The 23,134-nt window shown below is 35.7% G+C and overlaps 1 protein-coding gene across 1 annotated transcript in view; it reads left to right on the top strand.

Moving 5' to 3' along the window:
• Positions 1–267: 267 nt before the first annotated feature.
• The window catches only part of LOC133519569 (uncharacterized), a 59,786-nt gene continuing 36,919 nt past the window's right edge, over positions 268–23,134 (top strand). Inside the window, exon 1 of the mRNA XM_061853581.1 lies at positions 268–414. Coding sequence (XP_061709565.1) covers positions 412–414 — 3 coding nt within the window. The 5' untranslated portion in view covers positions 268–411. The remainder of the gene's footprint in view (positions 415–23,134) is intronic.

Consider the following 23,134-nt stretch of genomic DNA (forward strand, 5'->3'; position numbering starts at 1 on the left):
GAAACCGAGAAGTGGGTCAAATTTAACTTGCAAGATTTGTCCCATACATACTAACAGGGCAAGTGAAATAAAAGCTTGTAAAAATAAAATTACTTCGATATCATATTTATTATAAGACATAAATTATAATCATATATTTCATGAAAAAAACTTACAGGATAACAAGTCACAACAATATTGAGTAATATGAAGCTAGTGTGAGATTAATTCACATATAATATGGGTTTTTATATTTCAGGAATGCATGTTTACTCGTTTTCAGGATAACACACCATTGAAGAGCCTCCTTCGGCTTTCAGGCTGTATACCCGAAGCTATATAGCGTGCCGTGCGCGCGCGCTCGTCACAAGTGCCGCGTCTTCGTTGCGTAGTGCCGTGTGAGATGCAGTGAGTGTTTACGCAGACAGAAATATGGTGAGTCGAAAACATTAAGTAGGTTTACAATTCTTAAGTTCTTATACTTTTAAGTTGTTATAAATTATAGATTGCAAAATTATAGCAAAGTAAAATGTGAAAATAAAACGATAAAAAGTCAATCACATTAAAGCTTAAATTAAGTTCATTTTTCTGCCAACAAACTGCACTGCAGTAACTGTAAATAAAAAATTAAGTTGTAGGCTTACAAACTTTAGTTGTTAGCCGTGTTTAGTGATTGAAAAATGATGGCAAATTAGAAACGTCATAATGAAATTAGGAGTCATTAAAGTCTAAAAAAGTAATTTTTAATTTTTGTATTCTATATTTATAATTGACCCATTTGTAACTTCTGATTTTACTAAAAAAACCTAGTTAAAGCAACCTTTTGTTAAAACAATGTAACTGTATAAACAAAAAAAAATTATAAGCCGCCGACTCTCGTGAGTCTACCTATACCTTCAAACTTAACTACCTAGTACCTATTTTTGTTTGTTGTTTTATAGACTGCAATTTACATACAGTAAGGAAACTCCAGGTCTTAATTTAAGAAATATTCTTGTAAAATTGTTTGTAAACGACTGTTTGTTTCTTAATTAAACAATAAAAATAAACATAAAGTGTAATTGACATAATGGAACAGGCGCGTGCGCATGAAGTTAAACGTGATCGTAATCAATTAGGCAATTTATCAATGCCGGTGTTTTTTTTTTTATAGATTTGTTTAGTGTTGTAACCAAAGAGGTTTAAATACTGTTGATAAGAAATTGATACTGATTAATGGTTTACAAAATATCTTAAAGTAATATTTACTAATTAGGAAATTTGTAAATATTAGTTTAGAATTTTAAGGTTTCTTTAAAAAAACATTTTTAGTTTTTAACCAAGTGACTAATTTTTTTTTTCAAACCGAAACACAATAACACATACGACAAATTCGACACTTATACATAGGTATCGTTTATATAGTTTCATATGCGCTGATATTTAGATTAATCATTTATAACTTTTTTTACAAAAAAACTTATAAATATATATTAGCATCCAAAATTCGAAATGTAAATTAAGTTGAATATATAAAGAATAAAAAACAACTTATAAATCCAATTTACCGGATCTATTAAGCAGGCATCATTTTAATTAATCCGAATAGATTATATAAAATATTTTAAATTATTTATGAGCCTAGCAACGAATAAATGTCAAGTGACAAATGACCTTTTGATGATCCACATCGGATATTACAGGTAAAAGAAGATAAGGTCAAGGTCATGTTTATTTAAGTTGAGAGACCGTATAAGTCGATCGGGTCCATCGATCGTGTTCTTTTATTTCAAAATAAAATATAGTATTTTATAATTAACTACCATCTTCCTGCCCCAATTATTAAATTTTTTTTTTTTTGTAACTTGTGAAATTTCACAACTCTATGCAATAAACCATCTTCCATAAGACACACACATATTACGTAAATATTATTGAAACAAGTCACTCTCGTATTTTAAATAAGTCAATTATTAGTTTGACTACCATTTCCTTTTTTTTTTGCAGTTGCTAAAAGATTAGCTGGAAGACGAATAAGTTCGCCTTTGTATACGGTTATTGTATTCTCAATATGTTACGTTCTTGTTTTGTGCAATAAAATGTTTAACTACTACTACAACAACGTTATTACACTTAATATAATGCTATCTGGTTTTATTTAATACATTAAACGTTTATTATCTGAGAATCTAATCATAGAATCTAAAGCAATTAGCTTCACACAGTTAAGATTTGATTAGATTTAGATTTGAGAGGAGGCCTGTGCCCAGCAGTGGGACGTATGTAGCCTGAATTATTATTATAGAACCATAATTTTCAAAAAATATTAGTTTTCTATTATTTTTGCTTGAATAAATGAGATACAACCTTAAATGCCTCATTTTATTTAAAAAAAACCGAGAGGCCAATTTAAACTTAAACTTTTTTAGGTTTACTTTATTTATATCTAAATTATGTTATTTTGTTGCAATTCGCCTGTGTCTTACTTGATAAATACAATAACTAAATCAAATCATTTATATATCATTTTCCTTTCAAAATCTACGTTCGAATTAGCCTCTTAATCTCTGATAGAGCGAGTGGACAAAATATAATAAATATTCTAGCGTATTCAGACGGTCAAAACTTGTCGCAATTTGATACTTACATCTATGCATCTTTGCTCTCATGAATTAGTGCAAAAAGGATGTACTGATGTTCGTATCACATCAGTATCATATTCTTAAGTCCGAATGCGGTCGCAGGCGCAGGTCACATGTGACGCAACAACTAAAGGTCACCGTGGACGTTGCTTACTTCTATGACATTATTGAAAATTAAGAAAAACGTGTATGAGATGAATATTAAATTATTGAAATGAGAATTATGCCTTGAACCTAGCTACCTAGCTTGCTATAAGTTTTCTTGACATAGATTTTAAAATAATTAACTATGCAGACTTGTTGCATTGTTTTAAAAATGCAATATTTAATTGCATTTTATTACTAATGTAGTTATTCATAAACATTTGTTAACCTTTTGAACGCCAAGAACACCTAAAGTCGTCGTTACTAGTTGTGCCCATAGCGCCAAGGACAACTATAGGTGTTATGGCGGACGCTGTCAAAGTAACCTTCACACTTTTGATTAAGGTTTACATCAGCTCGCTTACGCCCGTGAGCTTGGCGTTTAAGTGATGTTTGTGTTTATGACATAAATCGTTCATTTTAAATCTAACAGACCGTTGATAATAGTTTGTCTCTATCCATTCTTTAGGCATTTATTTTTGTTAAAAATAGACAATTTAACAAAAGTTTGGAAGAGGTTGCTAAGTTTTATGAATAAGTGAATAAATGTGGCTTTCTGTCACATAAGGGTCTTTATGCTTTAAGTGGAATAAGGTTCTTTTTATATGAAATTCTAACAGAAATTTTAATAAAAAGGTCTTTATTGCACATGAAGCATAAGGACTCTTCTCTGATGGAAAGCCATAAATACTTCGTTTTTGCAGTCTATTTTCTTATTAATATTAGTGTACAACAGCAGAGATTATCAATTAGGAACTTAATAATATTGATAAAGTCAGACCAAGCTAAGTTGGCAGCGATTTTAATAGCCCAGCCTGTACAAGTGTTAAAGTTAATGTCATAATTTCACAGTCTGAATATAATGCATTTTTGGTTCAGAATATCATTATATGTAAAAAAAAAAACAAAACAAATAAAAATATACCTACAAAGAAAAAAATTTAAATCCATTTTTTTAAGAAAAGCACCTATTTTACCATATTTTATGTTCCATGCTATGTGTACACAATTACAGGATTTGTGGTATCATGCATGATACTTGGATGGATTACAAGAAGCCTAACGCTATGGCAAAGGTTGATCCGATAGCAGGATATATACTCGTCGCTGCCCTTATCTAGACAACTTTAATTGATACCCAGTGAAATACCAAGCCTGTATGTATGTAAATACGGAAATAATCTAAAAACATTATCTTTTGCAAAAGCTGTATGAATTTCTATTCGCGAATTAGGTTTTACTTGCTCACTTACCTGGATAGCACGATGACTCGGCTTCCAAGGAAATCTAGAGGTCCTCTGAGGTCTTGGTCTAAACCTAACTACTTATTTTGCTAGGTATATTTTATCATTCCCTAATTCCCTGTCATGACTTATTTCTTATAAAATAACAACACCAGAAAATGTTGGCATACCTATTAAGCACAATCAATAAAAAGCTGAATAAATACAGAAAAATCTATAATTATACCAATCATAAGTATTTCCTATATTATATTTCCTATAATAGTTTTTTTTATGTTATATGCATTTTATGCAAAATTGTCTCTATTTTTTTATGTTAATATTAATAATAGACATCTCTAAGACAACAATCATAATTACAAAGTACATTACAATTCTAAATACTTTTCTAATGATCATCTTATTAAAAGATTCCTCCTCCATAATGTCATCAATGGCTGACTTTTAATTTGCGTAACTATGAGCCTTGATGCCTCCAAGTATCACTGGTAAAGAATTGATTTGAAAATAACTAAGTTTAAATCAATTACGACAGATATCAAAGTCATTAGCACCAAGGACAAGTCATCTGTCAAAGATTTGATGAACCAGAGATATATTCAGATTGTCATTTCTTGTTATCAAACGGTTATGGATCTGGGGGCCGATTTTTGAACTTCGAGCGCTCGATTTCGTCACTCGAAATTCTGTGGAATTCAGTGAAATGCTATTTTTGAAATACGACCGTTAGAAATTGGGAATCTAGTAGTATTGACCATTCGTTTTCAACTCTATTACATACATACATATTCACGCCTATTTCTCGGAGGGGTAAACAGAGACCGCGGATTTCCACTTTTTTTATCATAGAGGACGCAAACGAGCAGACGGCTCACCTGATGGTAAGCGATTACCGCCGCCCATGAACACCAGAGGGGTGTAAGGGCGTTACCGGTCTTTAAGATGGAAGTACACTCTTTTCTTGAAGGTACGATCCACTTGCTACGATCCTGACATACCTCTTTTGCTTCGTTCCCTTACACAACATTCCTCATACATTCATTCATTCTATTAGTAGAATTTAAATGCGTAGTAGTGGAGACAATATTAAAGGTAAAACACGAAATCGAGCGATCCAAATTCAAAAATCGGCCCCATGGTCTCTCAACTGTCATTTCTGATTGAAGCAATGTTACTGTTAAGCTAATAGATCATTCATAATTGTTTGATAACAAAAAAATACTATTTTAATAGGCCTCCACTAATAGTTTGATGCACAGAAAAGCAAAAGCGTATTGAACGGCAAATACATACATATAATAAATAAATAAATAAATATTATAGGACATTATTACACAAATTGACTAAGTCCCACAGTAAGCTCAATAAGGCTTATGTTGAGGGTACTTAGACAACGATATATATAATATATAAATATTTATAAATACTTAAATACATAGAAAACACCCATGACTCAGGAACAAATATCCATGCTCATCACACGAATAAATGCCCTTACCAGGATTTGAACCCGGGACCATCGGCTTCGTAGGCAGGGTCACTACCCACTAGGCCAGACCGGTCGTCGACATATGTATTTTATTACCCATTTTTGAACCATATTTCAAAGCTTTAAAGCTTATTGTTGAATGTTTTTCGATGATCGGACGATAGTAATGCGGCTCTACGTTTGTTTAATGATATTATGAATAAATAATTAGATACAAAAGCCACTATTTATCTTACATTACTATTACTTACATAATGTCCAATAAATTTATGTGAATAAAAATTATGTCAAATACCTCAAATAACTAAAATTTACCATTTAGATAATGTTTTTTGCTACTGCTACTTACTAGTATAATTATGAGCATTCTAAAGCGGATATTTATGTAGAAAAGAAATATAACAGGTAGACTATTATTCTACAATAATTATTTTTCGCAGGGATCTTAACAAGTTTAACGACTAATAAATATATTATCACTTACCGGTATGCATTGCTATGAGCAAAGCACGGTCAGTAGAACTAAGATGGTCGGCTCTTTATCACTTGTCACCATACTTGTCACGTTCTAACAAGTATGTAAGCGCGAAAGTGACGGGCATAGTGACAAGTGATAAAAATGGAACCATGATACCGACGCTGATTTTTATCGCCTGTCACCATGCCTGTCACGTTCTACTAAGTGTGTAAATGCAGAAGTGACAGACACAGTGATAGATGATAAAAATACAACCATGCATGCAGTAATTGTACCATGAGAAGGACAACATGAGTCGAGCGTAAACAGTAAGAACTCTGAGGGCCTACCGCGAACCACGTTCGACGTGTTGCCTCCCTATCACACTTACGCACGAATTTAGAAGTGCGACAGAGAGGCAACACGTCGAACGTGGTTCGCGGTAGGCCCTTTACGTGGTACACTATGGTTCAAAAAAAGTGCATTTTATTTAAATTAAGTTATAAAAGTAAGAACAGATGCATGTCTCGCGAGCCCGATTCCGAAAAAAGAATTCTCGCTGGAAATACTTGCAGCTAAATCCACATTACTCCGATGGCTAACAACTCGTTTACATACCTAGTAATGAGAAGAATATTAATACTAATTTCTAATAAATGTCCTGCCTCGTAACAGGCTACATGACTGAAGACACACAAATCACAGACAGACACGGTTTATGCTTGTAGAATTTACGCAATGCAGCTTGTTATCACAATTTCCGTAAGTAATTTCTAGCGATTGCTTAAAATATTATTATTATTATACAGCTTTTGAGTATTTTTTACATAAATTATTAAAAAATAAGTATAAAAAACCGGACTATTGCGAGACGGACTGTACATTTTAGTATTTGTTGTTATAGCGGTAACGGAAATAAATATAATATAAAATTTCAACTGTCTAACTATCATGGTTCATGAGATACAGCCTACAAACGGACAGACGGACGGACGGACAGCGGAGTCTCAGTAATAGGGTCCCGTTTTACCCTTTGGGTACGGAACCCTTAAAAGCAGGAAAATAGGTACATCTAAAACTTGTTTTATAAATCCATGCCATAATACAAAATAAATCAATGTGAAAATGCTCTTATACGGCTACGCTTCAAAGATTCAAAGATTCAAAGAATTTATTTGCGCAGAATACACGTATATACATGCAGATCATATTGGTACAAAAAAAACAAAGTTCCAGTGTATTCAGTCTGCGTGCAGACATGCAAAGATTATAGATTATAGAGGAGCACATTCTAACATCAAATCATAAATCAATACAAACATGAATAAAGAATAATATATATACTTATTATGCACTTTAAAGTTTTTTTATCTCATTTATCTGTCTCATTGACCATCAAATTAAACAAACATCAGTTCACTGCCAATTCATAAACCTTATTGGCAAGACACAAAGATCTATCAGCTAAAAGTGTAGTCGCTATGTTTGAACACCTGTGAACACACACGCCCGTGTTGCGACACACAGACAAATGAGTTAGCTAAGTGTTATCTAAACGATTTTTCCTAAGAAGCTGTACAATACGGCGCGGAATGTTGCAAATGTACGACGGCTCTCAGACGGCTGAGGTGCGAGCTACGAGAGATAGCGGGATACTACATAATGAAAAATGGTAACGGAATGGAAATAAAAATCTTGTAACATTTTTCTTTCTCCTATTAATATCGAAAGAGCTCGGTTTCTGAGTAGAAATAACATAAAAATTTGGTATAGGTAGTGTACAATTCAAAATAAAATGGCTCATTCAAAACTTGATTAATTTGCAAGACAAAATTAAAGGAATTAAAACTAATATTGATAAACAAAAGCAGACTTATCGCTTAGATATTCATAAATGTAAATAATCAAGGCAATTGATGAAATTTCAAAAAAGTTCATTATAAAATACATATGTCAAATAAGTATAACAGCGCGATTAGTTTTTTTTTTGCTTAATGTTAAAAGGTTACAGCATAAAGTTATTCAGTTATTCAATTTTGTAATCTTACAAGCTAACCAGCAGGATAAGCAGGATTGTGAGGCTATATCTTGCAATTCATTTTTTATTTATTTAATTTTATATAAATTTATATATATATTTATTACGTATTTTTAATATTTATGTCTGATGACGAAACTTTTTATTCTGCTAGTAATGACAGTATTTCTTTTCATTCTCTAAATTCCCTTGATACTTCTTACACTTTGGGTACCCTTGTGTCTCGCGAATTTCTTAACTCCTGTGACTTTAACGTGTGCCACATTAATGCACAAAGTATCCCTTCTCATTATAGTGAACTTATCGAAACTTTTCAATCCGACTTCGTCCATGCGATCTTAGTGTCGGAAAGCTGGTTGAAGCCTACCCTAGACTCGACATCCTATGCCTTGCCTGGCTATGTGCTGATCAGAAATGACCGAATTGGAAAGGGTGGTGGTGGCGTAGCAATTTACCTGAGAAGTACCATTCCGTACAAACTGTTAAATTCGACTCCTTCTCTTTACTCTAGTTCAGCGGAATGGTTATTTCTCGAGGTGAATATAAAAGGGGTTAAGGCAGTTCTGGGTGTAATTTACAGTCCCCCGACCATTGACTACTTTTCCGACCTGGAACGAATTCTTGAGTCCGTAAGTTCTGAGTACACACATCACCTGATCATGGGGGATTTAAACACTAACCTTCTGAAAGATACGACACATTCGCGTAAATTGATGTCACTGCTTCAGTCGGTCAGCTTCTCTCTTATTCCTTTGGGCCCGACTCATCACACGGCTTCATCGGACACTTGGCTCGATGTCATTATCACTTCGTCTCCTAGTCTTGTCACTAAGCAGGGTCAATTCCTAGCGCCAGGTTTCTCTCACCATGATCTGATATACGCGTCATACAAAATTAAGGCTCCTAAATTCAAACCTGCTCTTATTCATATGCGCAGCTTAGCTAAAATCAATTCTGAATCGCTCTTAAAAGATGCTGCTGCTATCGATTGGTCTCCTGTGCTCTCAACCTCATCAACGGACACTAAGGTTTCGTTGTTTAATGATGCGATCCTGAGGCTCTTTGACAAACACGCACCCGTTCACACAGTCAGAGTTAGGCGTCCACCGGCTCCCTGGATCACTGAAGGCGTCCGTATAGCAATGCGGAGGAGGAACAAAGCTTTCGGTCTCTATAAACGTGACCGCACCGACACCAACTGGGTACTCTTTAAGGCAGCTCGTAACCGTTGCAACCAGATGGTACGTACAGCAAAGCGACGGTTTATTCACAGTAATGTTTCCTCTTCTTCTATGGCTGATGTCTGGAAATTTCTTAAGTCTCTTGGCTTAGGTAAACCTTCCAATGGTTTCGATGGCAGTTCCTTCACTCTTAATGATCTTAATATACATTTTTCTTCCGCTTCTCGTGTTGACACTGCTATTAAGACCAGTACTCTTTCTACTATCTTATCTATGCCCTCTCCTGTCACAGATTCATTCTCATTTTGTCCTATTTCTGTAGTTAATATAAAGGCCATTATTAAAGCCATCAAGTCAAAGGCCGTGGGTTGTGATGATGTCAGCCGTTACATGATTGTATCAGTCCTTGATTGTGTACTTCCTGTGATGGCTGACATCATAAACTCCTCACTGGTCACTGGCGAATTCCCTTCTCTTTGGCGTAAAGCGTTTGTGATTCCGCTACCTAAAATTAGTAATCCCACCTCTCTTAATAACTTTAGACCCATCTCCATTCTCCCCTTTCTCTCGAAAATCGCCGAAGCGGTTGTTCATAAGCAACTTTCGCTATTTGTCCATTCGCATAACCTTTTAAGCCCCGTGCAGTCAGGTTTCCGACCAAGTCATAGCACCAGTACTGCGCTTCTTAAAGTGACAGAAGACATTAGGCGGGGCATGGAGAGTCAATTGGTCACGGTTCTTGTTCTAATTGATTTCTCTAACGCGTTCAACACCGTTGACCATGACATTCTCCTTGCTCTGCTCAAACTCATGAACGTTTCGGAAACAGCCCTTAACTGGTTCGCAGCCTACCTGAGGGGCCGCCAGCAGGCAGTCCGAGTTGACCGGTCCTTGTCTGACTGGTGTGACCTGGTTACTGGCGTTCCTCAAGGAGGAATTTTATCCCCACTTCTATTTTCCGCCTTTATTAACTTTATTACACCTAACCTTTGCTGTACCTACCATCTGTATGCTGATGACCTGCAACTCTATGACCAGTGCCCCGTGACTGACCTTCAGACTTGCATTGAGAAACTTAACCTGGACCTTTTACATATCCAGCAGTGGTCAAACAAGTTCGGCCTTTTTGTAAATCCTTCCAAGTGCCAGGCCATTGTTATCGGTAGTTCCAGACAGCTTGCAAGAATAGACTTGGACGCGATAACACCAGTAAGTTTTGACGGCACTCCAATAAGGTTCAGTCAAAGTGTTAAAGATCTGGGTGTTCTCTTAGATAGTACTCTGAGTTGGAGAGCGCAGGTTACCGAGATCAGTCGAAAGGTCATGGGTTCCCTTCACGCTCTTAATAAATTTAAGCACTTCCTGCCTATCAAAACCAAAGTTTTATTAATTAATTCCCTTATCCTGCCCATTATTGATTATGGTGATGTGTGTTATCCGGACTTAAATGAAGAACTTCTCGACAAATTGGATCGGCTACTCAATAACTGCATTCGCTTCATTTTTTGCCTTCGTAAATATGATCATGTCTCATCTTTTCGTTCCCAGCTCGGCTGGCTCCCCATTCGTCAACGACGCAATGTTCGCATGTTGTGTACTCTTTTTTCTGTGTTAAATGATCCTCATTCTCCTGAATACCTTAAGTCTCTATTTCAATACTACGGCGTTACCCGGGACCGTCAACTTCGCTCTTCCGGCAATATGTCTCTATCTATCCCTCTTCACCGCACTGGGTTCATGTCGAATTCGTTTTCCGTGCAGGCGGCCCGTCTTTGGAACGGACTTCCCTACGGCATCAAAAATGCTCAAAATAAGTTTGCATTTAAAAAATCCTTACGTACTTTCTTTGCTAGCAGAATGAAAAAATAATAATGTATGGGTAAGCTCTATATGTTTTGTCGTTATTTATGTATATATTATAAGAAATATAAGTATGTATATTTATGTATGTATGTATTATGTATGTATGGTATGTTATTGTATTATATTTGGTTGTTGTTGTTAAAGTAGCACCGCCCACAATCTCTCTGCTTTGCCTAAAGGTTGACTGGTAGAGAATGCCTCATGGCATTAAGTCCGCCTTTTGTACTATAAGGTTTTCTTTTGTGCAATAAAGATTAAATAAATAAATAAATAAATAATTAACGTTGTCTTTTTTTAATGTTTTGTATATACTTTGCGTGCTAATTAATTTATTCTTCGTATATTTAAAGTCAATAAATATCAAGTCGAGTCTTAAAATCAGATCTTGTCTTCCAAATGATTATGTATTGACAATTTTGTTTATCCGTAGAAAAAAACTATAATAAAAACAAATTAGTGGTCTCATCAATATTAAAATGACATTGAAGGAAGTGCCTTCATTATGAATACATTAAACTACTTATAAAACTGGTATAACGTCCTCATGCATTTTACATAGGTGTTATGAAATCTATTTGTAACATTAATAGCACATCTAAATAAAAGATTAATTTCCGTGTGATGGAACATGTATGCAAAGTATCGCAAACGAAAACCAAGTTTGCAGTAGAGACGAACAAAAAATAGGATTACCAAAAGTTATGCCCATTTAGAGAATTCTTCGTTAAAAGCCACCTAGTAATATGATCTTGCTTACTTTTTATAGCATTACCTATGTCTAATTTAAAAATATTTAACATTTAATTGTATATAAACATTGTACGATACGATAAAAATAATTCATGAATAAATAATAATATGCATACATTTAAATACATACTTCAATGAAATTAGAGCTAAAAGTCCTAGTATTCCACATGTTAATGCTCAATAGGTGACCCTACTCTTACTTATACCTTATCATGTGATTGGCGCATCGTTCCAATGTTTGAACGAGACAAACGCCGAAATTGCGAATCAGATCCAATGTGCTAAGCGCCTAACATCGACTTATGTTTAAAGATAATATGTAGGGGGGCAGTGACACTCAGACGTCTACCTTAGAGCAATGGGTAAACAGTGTAAACACCATCGCTATAACAAATCGCCCTACGCTTATACCCTATCCACGCTCTAAGCAATATGTACGCATGTCAACGCTTCCACAATGCGATGAAGCGAGCGATAGTTTTGTATTCATTTGTTTGGCCACCCGTGTACATGTTCACAATGTCTCTCATCTCAACCAGCAACCAGTTAGTCTGACCTACGATAAAATAAATATAGATTGGCTAGACATTCCGTCAGAAGAAAAAGACAGCAAATTAAAAAAATATATAAGCGCGAAGGCTTGTTCTTCTATAGATATTTAAAGTCAAAAAGTCAAAAGCATTTATTGCAAACATTACATAATATAGATCCTGCATGGGCGTAGCAATCTTGTAAATAAATAACAAACTACTACGTTATGTTATATACTACTACGTTATAAAGAATATTTACCCTCATATGTAATTTATTTGTGATAAGAAATAAATGATAGATAATATTCACATTGACACATTGCAAATAAATTATTAATTATCTCCGAAATGGAGTTAATTTGAATACCGATGTCGTTGAGAAAGTTACTTAATTTAAGCTCAAGAATACACCCTTGAAATTAACGAAAAAATAAAAAACACGGTGACATAGCCGAAAGATCTGCCCGTTTTTTTATGAAATAATAATTGAGATAAAAGAAAAAAACCCACGCGTCATCTATAGTTTCCGTGGCACGCTTCAAATGGCACGCCATATTCCTTGTTTCCTTCTAATTTACTGGCTTTACGCTCCCCTTTGATAAAAAAACTTGTCTAATAGCCTATTGTAGTGTGAATGATCTGATAATGGAGGCAATACATTCCGCTACACAAGTGATGAATTGTTCCAGCCGCCGCCGCCGCGCCGCCCTAACTAAACAAAGACATTATCTTTGTTGTCTTTCGAAATGCTCCGGTTTCTATGGCAATACCAATAACCTCTTAAAATAGAAACAATATAGGGTTTAATCAGTACAAAAATATAGAGTAGACGTCGAAGGTCATGGGATTTGTGGTCTGTAAAAGAAATAGTTTGATTCTTCAACCCATTTCAATAATACTAAATTACAAAACAGATAATTATACTAAATTTGTTTGTATTTATTACAATACTGAATAGCTTTCAAAAAAAATAACCTAAAAAAGTTTATTAAGGCCCCCGTAGATTCAGATTCTTCTCTCCCTCTCACCGAGCGGAAGCGTGAGGATATCATGTTTTTGAATATTTTTTTTTATTGTAATTTGTAACAGAAAAAGTCGATCATTTTTTGATAAAGTGAATATATTCGGAGATAATCGCTCCGAAAGAAAAAAAAATGTGTCCCCCCCCTCTAACTTTTGAACCATAGGTCCAAAAAATATGAAAAAAATCGTCGAAGTAGAGCTTAAGAAATACATTAAATGAAAACTATAGCGGACATGATCAGTTTAGCTGTTTTTGAGTTATCGCAAAAAGTTTTCCCTTCATAGTAAAAAGACTTACTTTAATTAGGTACTGATTATGCAAATTTGCCTATTTGTTTAACTCGGGTGAAAGGTACCGTTTCATCCCTTGCTTAACAATTTACTATACTTTAAGCTCCAGTTTAGCTTATTGTGACGGAAGAGTAACTACGGAACCCTACACTGAGCGTGGCCCGACATGCTCTTGGCCGGTTTTTTTTGTAACGAAAGTCAAGAAATCAGGTTTCGATGATAACACAACAACAATATTTCATTTTCACCAATTAGCTAAATTGTATAATGAACTGTCGCCTGCAGTCTTGCAATAATTATTTTGTTCTGTTGGTGTGAACAAAATGGATACTAGGCGACGATATAGATACGTATATAAATAAACGCCCATACCGGGATTCGAACTCGGGGCCTCCTGCTTCAAAAGCAGGTTCACTACCGAATAGGCTAGGATACCGTTATATATATAAAAATAAGTAGCATAATAAAATTATCAATACCATGACAAAAAAGGGAAAATCATCGAACATTTAGGCATTCTGATCATATTGCATAACGAAGTATCATGATTAATATATCTGGAAATATAGTATCATATGTCCAAGCAATCTGTCCGATCCAAGGCCCTCGCACAAAACTTTCGTCCCATTTTGCAACATCTCATAATGACGAATCACCAGATTTCGGACTTCAGAGGTACCGAATTAATTTACGCCTTATATCGAGTAGAATGAGGTCGAGTTTGCATTGACAGGTGCAATTAATCGGACTTTTGCAACACTTTCTTCGATTACTTGGATGTTCTGGGCGACCTTTTCAAGATTGGTATTCGGTTCTTGTGAGGATAAAACACCTGTGTTAAATTTAATACGAGGCTTAATAGGATAGGTATAATTAACGGAAATTATAGCCGGATTCATTAGATATTTTATGACATTGAATTATCCTTAACCGTTGCACCATTTTGAATCTCTGCGATGGGCAATCTAAACACTCGAGGTAGATTTCTGATAATATATAATTATATTTTTTCTTCAATCAGTCATAACACAGTCAATCAGTCAGTAGTGTTGTGTTCCTGAACCTTACTCAGGTTGCCAGAGCTCAACGAGGAAGGGGGGGGGGGGGGGGGTCGGTAACGCGCAAAAACTAATTTTTGAAATAATGTTTGTAAGGAAAAACTTTCACAATTTCCCAACGAATTATAAGCCAAAGGCTACGAAGAAACACAGGAAAGCTTAAAGTAACATCTTACAGATTGGCTAAAACAAGAAAGTCGTTCTAGGGAAACTGTATAAAATTCTATAACAAGATACCAAAAAATATCACCGAGCTTACAGACTATAAATTCAAAACTGTTGTTAAGCTAAAACTCATTTCGCAAGCATACTATAAAATAAGCGATTATATCATGGATAGGGATGTTTGTCAATGATAACGTCCTGCATTAGAAATCTAGTGCATCGAATTTCTAGAAGAAAGTACCTACTGTATATTATATACGTTTTTATTGAATGCTCCGTTCTTTCTCGCGTTGTCCCGGCATTTTCGGCAACGGCAACTAGAGAAGGACGGACGGACAACAAAGCAATCCTATAAGGGTTCAGTTTTCTTTTTTTGAGGTACAGGACCCTAAAAATGTATCGGGCTGACAGATGCGATTATTTCTATACATTACTTAAGATTCGATTTGCATATTTTACCAACGATAGTCATCTTGACTAGGCCCCCTGATATTTTCGCTAATCCTTTTTGAACAGGACCGATTTTTGAATTTCGAACGCTCAATTTTGTCACTCGAAAATCTGTGGAAAGCGGCGAAATGCTATTTTAGAAATACGAGCGATAGAAATTGAGAATCGAGTGGTATTGATCACTCGTTTTCAATTTCAATAGTAGAATTTATATGCCTAGTAGTGGAGATATTATTGAACAAAATACAGAAAATCGAGTGGTCGAAATTCAAAAATCGGCTCCTGTACCCCTAGTGTAAATAAATTCGATTTCGAAACGTGACGTACGCGTTTACGTTTAGTCTCATTTTGTATGTGATTTAGAAAGAGCGCGCCAAGCGGGACGTTTTGGAAACTCAAAATCCTATACAAAATGAGACTTAACGCAAACGCGTTCGTCACGTTATGATGTCGATTAAATTTACACTAGGGGTACTGTACCCCTAGTGTAACTTTGATCGACATCATAACGTGACGAACGCGTTTGCGTTAAGTGTCATTTTGTATGAGATTTTTGACTTTCCAAAACGTCCCGCTTGGCGCGCTGTTCAAAAACCCATACAAAATGAGACTAAACGCAAACGCGTACGTCACGTTTCAAAATCGAATTTAGTTACACTAGGGGTACTGATCGCTGGAAGTGTCATTAATGTCATTATATTTATTCACTTTGATTTCCCCTTGACCATGGTGACTCCGAATTCCTCCGCCAAAGGCCATAATGACTTGATTCAATGCTCATTACTAACAAATTAAGCGACGTTGGTAACATTTGATCAGCCTTGAGCCAAGTAGGCTTCGCAGATGTCGTTAGGCGTAGGTTTAATGGCTCGTCGTAAACAAGTATGAAGACGTAATTGGAATCCTTTGGCTGTATTAGCTTTGAGGAATCGAAGCATATTCTATAACTTTGATAACTGTTGAATAAGACAAGGAACCTCTTAAATGTTCCTTTCTGTATTTTTGAACCACAATGTTCTATAATCCTGATTAACGAGGACTGAACTCTGATTAAAAAAAACATAACATTCATTTTTAAGCATCAAAGGTACATATACAGTGTGTAAATCATTATTAATTAAGATTTTTTTAAGTTACACTTAATTATGACCTGGTAATTATTTTTTTAAATTTACCGAGCAGCAATGTACTGCAAACATTACGAAACATGACATTACGTCGACAGTTACTTTAAAAACCTCGTACATCTCGTAACATGTGTGTTCCTTTACATTGCGTGCCGAATTATTTTGTATGCTTAATATTTTCATTGTATTTCTAAGTAAAACTTATCTCAATATTCTCAGGTCCTATGCTAACCGCCGTTTGAATATTCGCCCGTATTGGATTTACACACTGTAGATACCTTCGAGCAACACCGGCTTCCGATACGTCGGAAGGGAGGAGCCCAAGCGATATCTCACCGTACAAATCGTTCTGCGGAGAGAAACGTGCACACAGTCGCACTTCTCACTCACTACATACAAAATCCAATCTGTTATGACGACACAAATACATAGACAAGTCTTGCACGCCTCGATCTCTTTTTCTGTATGGACGAGTCACAACATGCACCGCCATAGGTACAGTTGTACCTATGCTTCGGCAGATGGGAAATACTACGAATGCTGTCTCCCTTCCCGGCGTTGCTCGAAGGTAGATACATACCATACAGACTAGAGGTTAATTCACACTTACATACATACATTGTGGTATCAAAATGATGTCAGTCAAACGTGCATTTCACTCGTAAAATTTATCCGTGCATATATATTGGCGCGAGGGAGACGCACGGGCTAATGACATTATTATTTATAAATATGTATATATTATATATATCGTTGTCTAAGTACCCTCAACACAAGCCTTATTGAGCTTACCGTGGGTCTTAGTCAATGTGTGTAATAATGTCCTATAATATTTATTTATTTATTTTATTTATTATTTTGATGTCACAACGTAAGTTTGATTTGGCCTCCTAGTCTTAAAATAATAAAGAGTTTACACCGTTTTGTTACTTAAGTAACACGAAGCTGCAAGCAAGTCAGTAGCATGTTACGAACGTGATTGGCAGCCATCTTAATACGAGTAACAATGCAAATGCCGCTCTTTACAGTTCACAACTCTTGCTTTCGATTTGTTTGAAACAGAAAGTTATTTGTCAAAATTGACACACACTGTATTGAAATGACAGGTCTCAAATTTAAATTCTATTGCCGGCTGTGCACATACGTCGGGAGACCCGGAGACAGGCCGAGAACTAGTGTATACAATTGTACATACTGCTCCCTTCTCATATCGCTATACTCGTACTAGTCTCGTCCTTCTTCGATTGGGTCGGTTTATTGCCGAGATTTTCAGCGTGAGGCTCTCGACGAGTGTGGACTCCGTTTTAACATAACCCGTGAACATGGGGCTACTTTGTACATATCATGGACTCACGGTATACCAGCTAGGGGTAAGTAAGTAAGTAAATATTCTTTATTGCACCAACAATTATACATTTTACATACATGTAAAACTACAAATGAATTTTAAAGGAAAATAGAACCAGGTAACAACAGGCGGTCTTATCGCTAAAAAGCGATCTCTTCCAGACAACCTTTAGGTAGCAGGAAATTTCGAACTCATACAAAAGTCAACAGGTAGTGCAAGGAGCTAAATATGGAGACTATTAAATACAAACACACATACTACTTATATAAGTATTAAAACAATACCTAATATACTAATAAATATACAATATAATATAATACAATATATATATATATATATTTATACTTACACATATACAATATATAAATGGCAACTTAAGGTAGAGATAGAAAGTATAGTTTCAGCTGATTTTTGAAAATGGGGAGAGATTTAGCTAATCTTAATTCTACTGGCAGAGCATTCCATAACCGAACAGCCCGGAAGGTAAAAGAGCTATTATAAAATTTTGAAGTAGATAAGGGAGGAGCAAGAATATGAGTCTGAGAACATCTGATAGAAGAGAGATACTTGAAACGCTCTTTGAGATAAGGTGGTGTAGCGGGGTTAAAGAGAATGCCATAAAGGAGGGCAAGAACATGAGAGTCACGGCGAAGACGAATAGGAAGCCACTTGAGCTGAGAACGAAACTGAGACACATGGTCATATTTGCGCAAGCCAAATATAAACCTTATACAGAGATTCTGGAGGCGCTCAAGCTTATTCAGCTGATCCTGCGTAAGGTCAAGATAGCAAATGTCAGCATAATCTAATATGGGCAGTAAGAGAGATTGAGCTAGCGCAATTTTAGTGGCGTAAGGCAAGAAATTTCGAAGTCTGCGGAGCGATGCAATTGCAGCAAACATCCTCCTACTAACCTCACTCACCTGAGGTGCCCAAGAGAGACTCTGGTCCATCATGACACCGAGATTCCTTACCTGGAGAGAGAAGGGAATCTGAATACCGTCAAACACAATGGCAGGTAGAGAGCCAAAATCAATCCGGGCAGTAAGCTTTGAGCTACCTACTACCATAACCTGAGTTTTAGTAGGGTTTACCTTGAGACCATAACGCTTACTCCAATCTAAGATGCTCTCCAAGTCAGTGTTCATGGCGCAGATAGTCTGTGATAGATCGGCAACAGAGCCCTGAGAGTATATTTGAAGGTCATCAGCGTAAAGGTGGTAGGAGGACAAAATATTGGAAGTGATAGAGTTTATAAAGATAGAGAAAAGAAGAGGAGACAGCACGCCGCCCTGTGGGACACCAGCAAGCGTGTTGCACCACGAAGATCGAGAGGAATCCACCTTTATCCTCCAGGGGTCTTGATAGACTAAGTCCAGAAACTTAGGATCATCCTGATGACTGTCTAATGTTTTCGAAGAATTCTCTAGCGATCCGTCCTTCTCAGATTAAACATTAAACATTTATTCAGTAAATAGGCCACAAGGGCGCTTTTACATGTCAACTTTGTACAAGCAATAAAAATTACAAAATACAATTGCAAGTATCAATGAAATAATAGATACTTTATTAGAGATGTATACAGTGTCTTAATGTCGAATTACACAAAAAAATACAAATACTACAATTCTTTAGAGATGGAAAAGTCGGTAAGTGTCAGAGATAAAATATAATTTTCCTACTCCTCTACTGTTATCTGTCATTTATGCATTCATTAACACGAATATAAGAACATACATAAAAGATTTCAAGAAAAGTCTATATTGTCTATTCCTCATAACAGCACTTGTGCTTTTATAAGCTATAACGTTACTGCGATTAATGGCTACCAACCTAACAAAACCAAAACGAATACAGTTTTAAACTAAGTGCATTGCTGCTAACTTACAAAATATTCATTTGGTTGCATAGTAAAAATAATTACTTCATAAGTCAGAAACACGCATGTGACACCCGTAATATAGCAACACCCATAGACTACGAAGACCGCTTAGCGTTGCTTGTTAGTCTCCGTAGGCTACGGTGGCCAAAATTGAGAAAAAACTGTCCAAAAAATTAATTTAGCAAGTAGCAAGTACCAGGGCCTCATGAGTTACGAGAAGGTGTCGCTGACCGGCCGGCCGCGGAACAAGGTATGCTCGCGCGTCTTGGCTATATACTTTTGCTGTAATTTGTTTACCTAAATTAAGATTTATTTTTGTTGACTCGTAGGAAAAATATTGTATGCAACGTTGTATAAGTAGGTCAAAAAATTCTCGTGGCGTATTCCTTTACAATGTTCGTATTCCTCACATTGTAACTCACGCCACTCGCCTTTTTTGACCCTTCTTATACAACTGTTGCATAAAATACTATAACAAACCATCATTAAAATTATCTTTAGTGATGGAAAAAGGTCTCCAAGACTTTAATTCTTAAATAAATAATTAAAAGACAAAAACAAAAAACAAAAAAAACTTAAATATAAAAAAAGCGGCCAAGTGCGAGTAGGACTCGCCCATGAAGGGTTCCGTACCATTTATGACGTATTAAAAAAAACTACTTACTAGATCTCGTTCAAAGCAATTTTCGGTGGAAGTTTGCATGGTTAATGTATATCATATATTTTTTTTAGATTTTTCATTCTGTTATTTTAGAAGTTACAGGGGGGGGACACATTTTTCCACTTTGGAATTGTCTCCCGCGCAAACTATTCAGTTTAGGAAAAAATGATATTAGAAACCTAAATATCATTTTTGAAGACCTATCCATAGATACCCCACACGTATGGGTTTGATGAAAAAAGATTTTTTGAGTTTCAGTTCTAAGTATCGGGAACCCCCAAAATTTATTGTTTTTTTTTTTTCTATTTTTGTGTAAAAATCTTAATGCGGTTCATAAAATACATCTACTTACCAAGTTTGAACAGTATAGCTCTTATAGTTTCGGAAAAAAGTGGCTGTGACATAAACGGACAGACAGACGGACATGACGAATCTATAAGGGTTCCGTTTTTTGCCATTTGGCTACGGAACCCTAAAAATGGACGATATCCAAGAAATATAAAAGCACACTTATAATTGCCCCTTTTCATCTTCTCTCTTCATCGTTCTTGAACGTAATATTATCTAATAAAAAATGGCCTAATCCAAAACCGGTACTGACGAATGATATTGTTTTTAACTGCTCATAATTATTTGCATAGCGCCTACATAGGTAACCATTAAGATAAAGTTAGTACGATGACAGGCCGACATTGATTGAAGATGGCTCCTGATGAAATGACGATCTCTGACCTATTGTGCGGCGCATATAGGCGCCACGTAAATAATGCCACGTTATAACAACGAAATGATATATAACTTACTTATATGCGCAATGTACACGTTTATGTCCAGTTTTATTAAAATAATGTTTAGAATCATACTTGTGTACACTGATATTTGGAAACGATTACTAATAGTAAGCAATGACAATTTGAAACAGAAGTGGTTTCGACATATGATAAAAACTTTGAGAACGCAATTTGTCTTTAATCCTGGTTATTTTTTCGCTGATGTATGTTAAATTTGTTAAATATCAAACCTTCAAGAAAAGAGCGTACTCCCATCTTAAAGGTCGGCAACGCACTTACAACCCCTCTGGTGTTGCAGGTGTCCATGGGCGGCGGTAATCGCTTACCATCAGGTGATCCGTCTGCTCGTTTGCCTCCTCTGCCATTAAAAAAAAAAAAAAACAAAAAAAATAGTGGCTCCATTTACTAGGGCATAGCAAAGGTATGGCGGCATCTTTTGCGAATTGAGTTCTAAAAGTTCAATTCAATTCAATTTATTTATTGCAATCATGTTCATTGTATACAGATGTTATATAACTATAGTCAGTACATGATACTCTGTTAGGGCACATCAATTTTCGTATTTACTAAATTAACGACTACGACAATATGTATTTACTTTAACATTATATGAGCTAAAATGTATTGACTATTTACTAAACATTTTACCTTACCATATATATTTATTTACAATAACAATATACATAATGGATATATACAGATGATTACTATAACTAGTTTATATCTAAAATAGGCCCTTGAGGCATTGTACCAAGGATGCTGGCGGCATTTCCTTGTTGTATCGCAATACTGATACGTTGTGCGAGGAAGCCGCCAGCTCTTCGGTCACCAGTTACGCCAACCAGACGTTTCGCGATTTCTCCAAAAAACTTGTGCGCGCCCCAGCGCGTTGAAACTCTAGGTCCATGGGGTCCCAAGCCCATGGACCTAGAGTTTCAACGCCAAAGCATAAACATAAACAATTACATTTTGGGGGGGTATTTGTAGAAAAGGGCACAATTACTTAATAATTAACTAATAGATATTATTTCATACTCTAGGTTATCATTTAAATATTCATTCAATGATTAATAAGTTCAATCCGCGGGTTCAAACCCCGGCTCGTACCAATGAGTTTTTCGGAACTTATGTACGAAATATCATTTGATATTTAACAGTCGCTTTTCGGTGAAGGAAAACATCGTGAGGAATCCGAACTAATCCCAACAAGGCCTAGTTTATCTCTGAGTTGGAAGGTCAGATGGCAGTCGCTTTCGTAAAAACTAGTGCCTACGCCAAATCTTGGGATTAGTTATCAAGCTGACCCCAGGCTCCCATGAGCCGTGGCCAAATGCCGGGACAACGCGAGGAAGAAGAAGAAGAGTTTAATAAGTTCGATAAGTTTTAATCATGTGTCGAAAGATGGCAGTAAATTTACTGTGGCTACAAAATTTACTTTGACAATCCGCCGAGAATTTGAACTATATTCTGTTTTTTTATTCCGTAGACTAAAATGACGTTTCATATGTAAGACATGACATTTCTTAGTACCACATGTCATTTTAGTCTACGAAATAAAAAAAAAACAGAATATAGTTCAAATTCTCTTTGCTATTAGGTACTTATTTATTTATTTTAAATTTTATTGCACATAAAAAAGAGTACAACAGGCGGACTTAATGCCAATAGGCATTCTCTACCAGTCAACCATAAGGCAAAACAGAGAAACTTCAAGGCGGGTGCAGTGAGAACTGACTGTGAGTGAGTGAGAGTAACTTATCAGCTATTTGAAGTGTAAAATTCGAGTAACTTATCGTGGTAACAGAAGACAGGCTAATTCGAACGTACACTGACATCATAATGACATCTAAATGATGTCATATTTCGCTCGTACTTGTATTGTAATTTGTATTTTCTCAAACTTGCTATGAAATGATGACATGACTTATGTCAAATTAGGTCCGGAAATACTACATATCAGGTGCGATGACTGAAGATGATATGTAAAGGAATTTCATACTGCCTTACACACCTGGGACTGTAAAGCAACCATCTTTTGT

Source organism: Cydia pomonella, chromosome 7, assembly GCF_033807575.1.
Source record: "Cydia pomonella isolate Wapato2018A chromosome 7, ilCydPomo1, whole genome shotgun sequence".
In the NCBI taxonomy this organism is placed as follows: domain Eukaryota; kingdom Metazoa; phylum Arthropoda; class Insecta; order Lepidoptera; family Tortricidae; genus Cydia; species Cydia pomonella.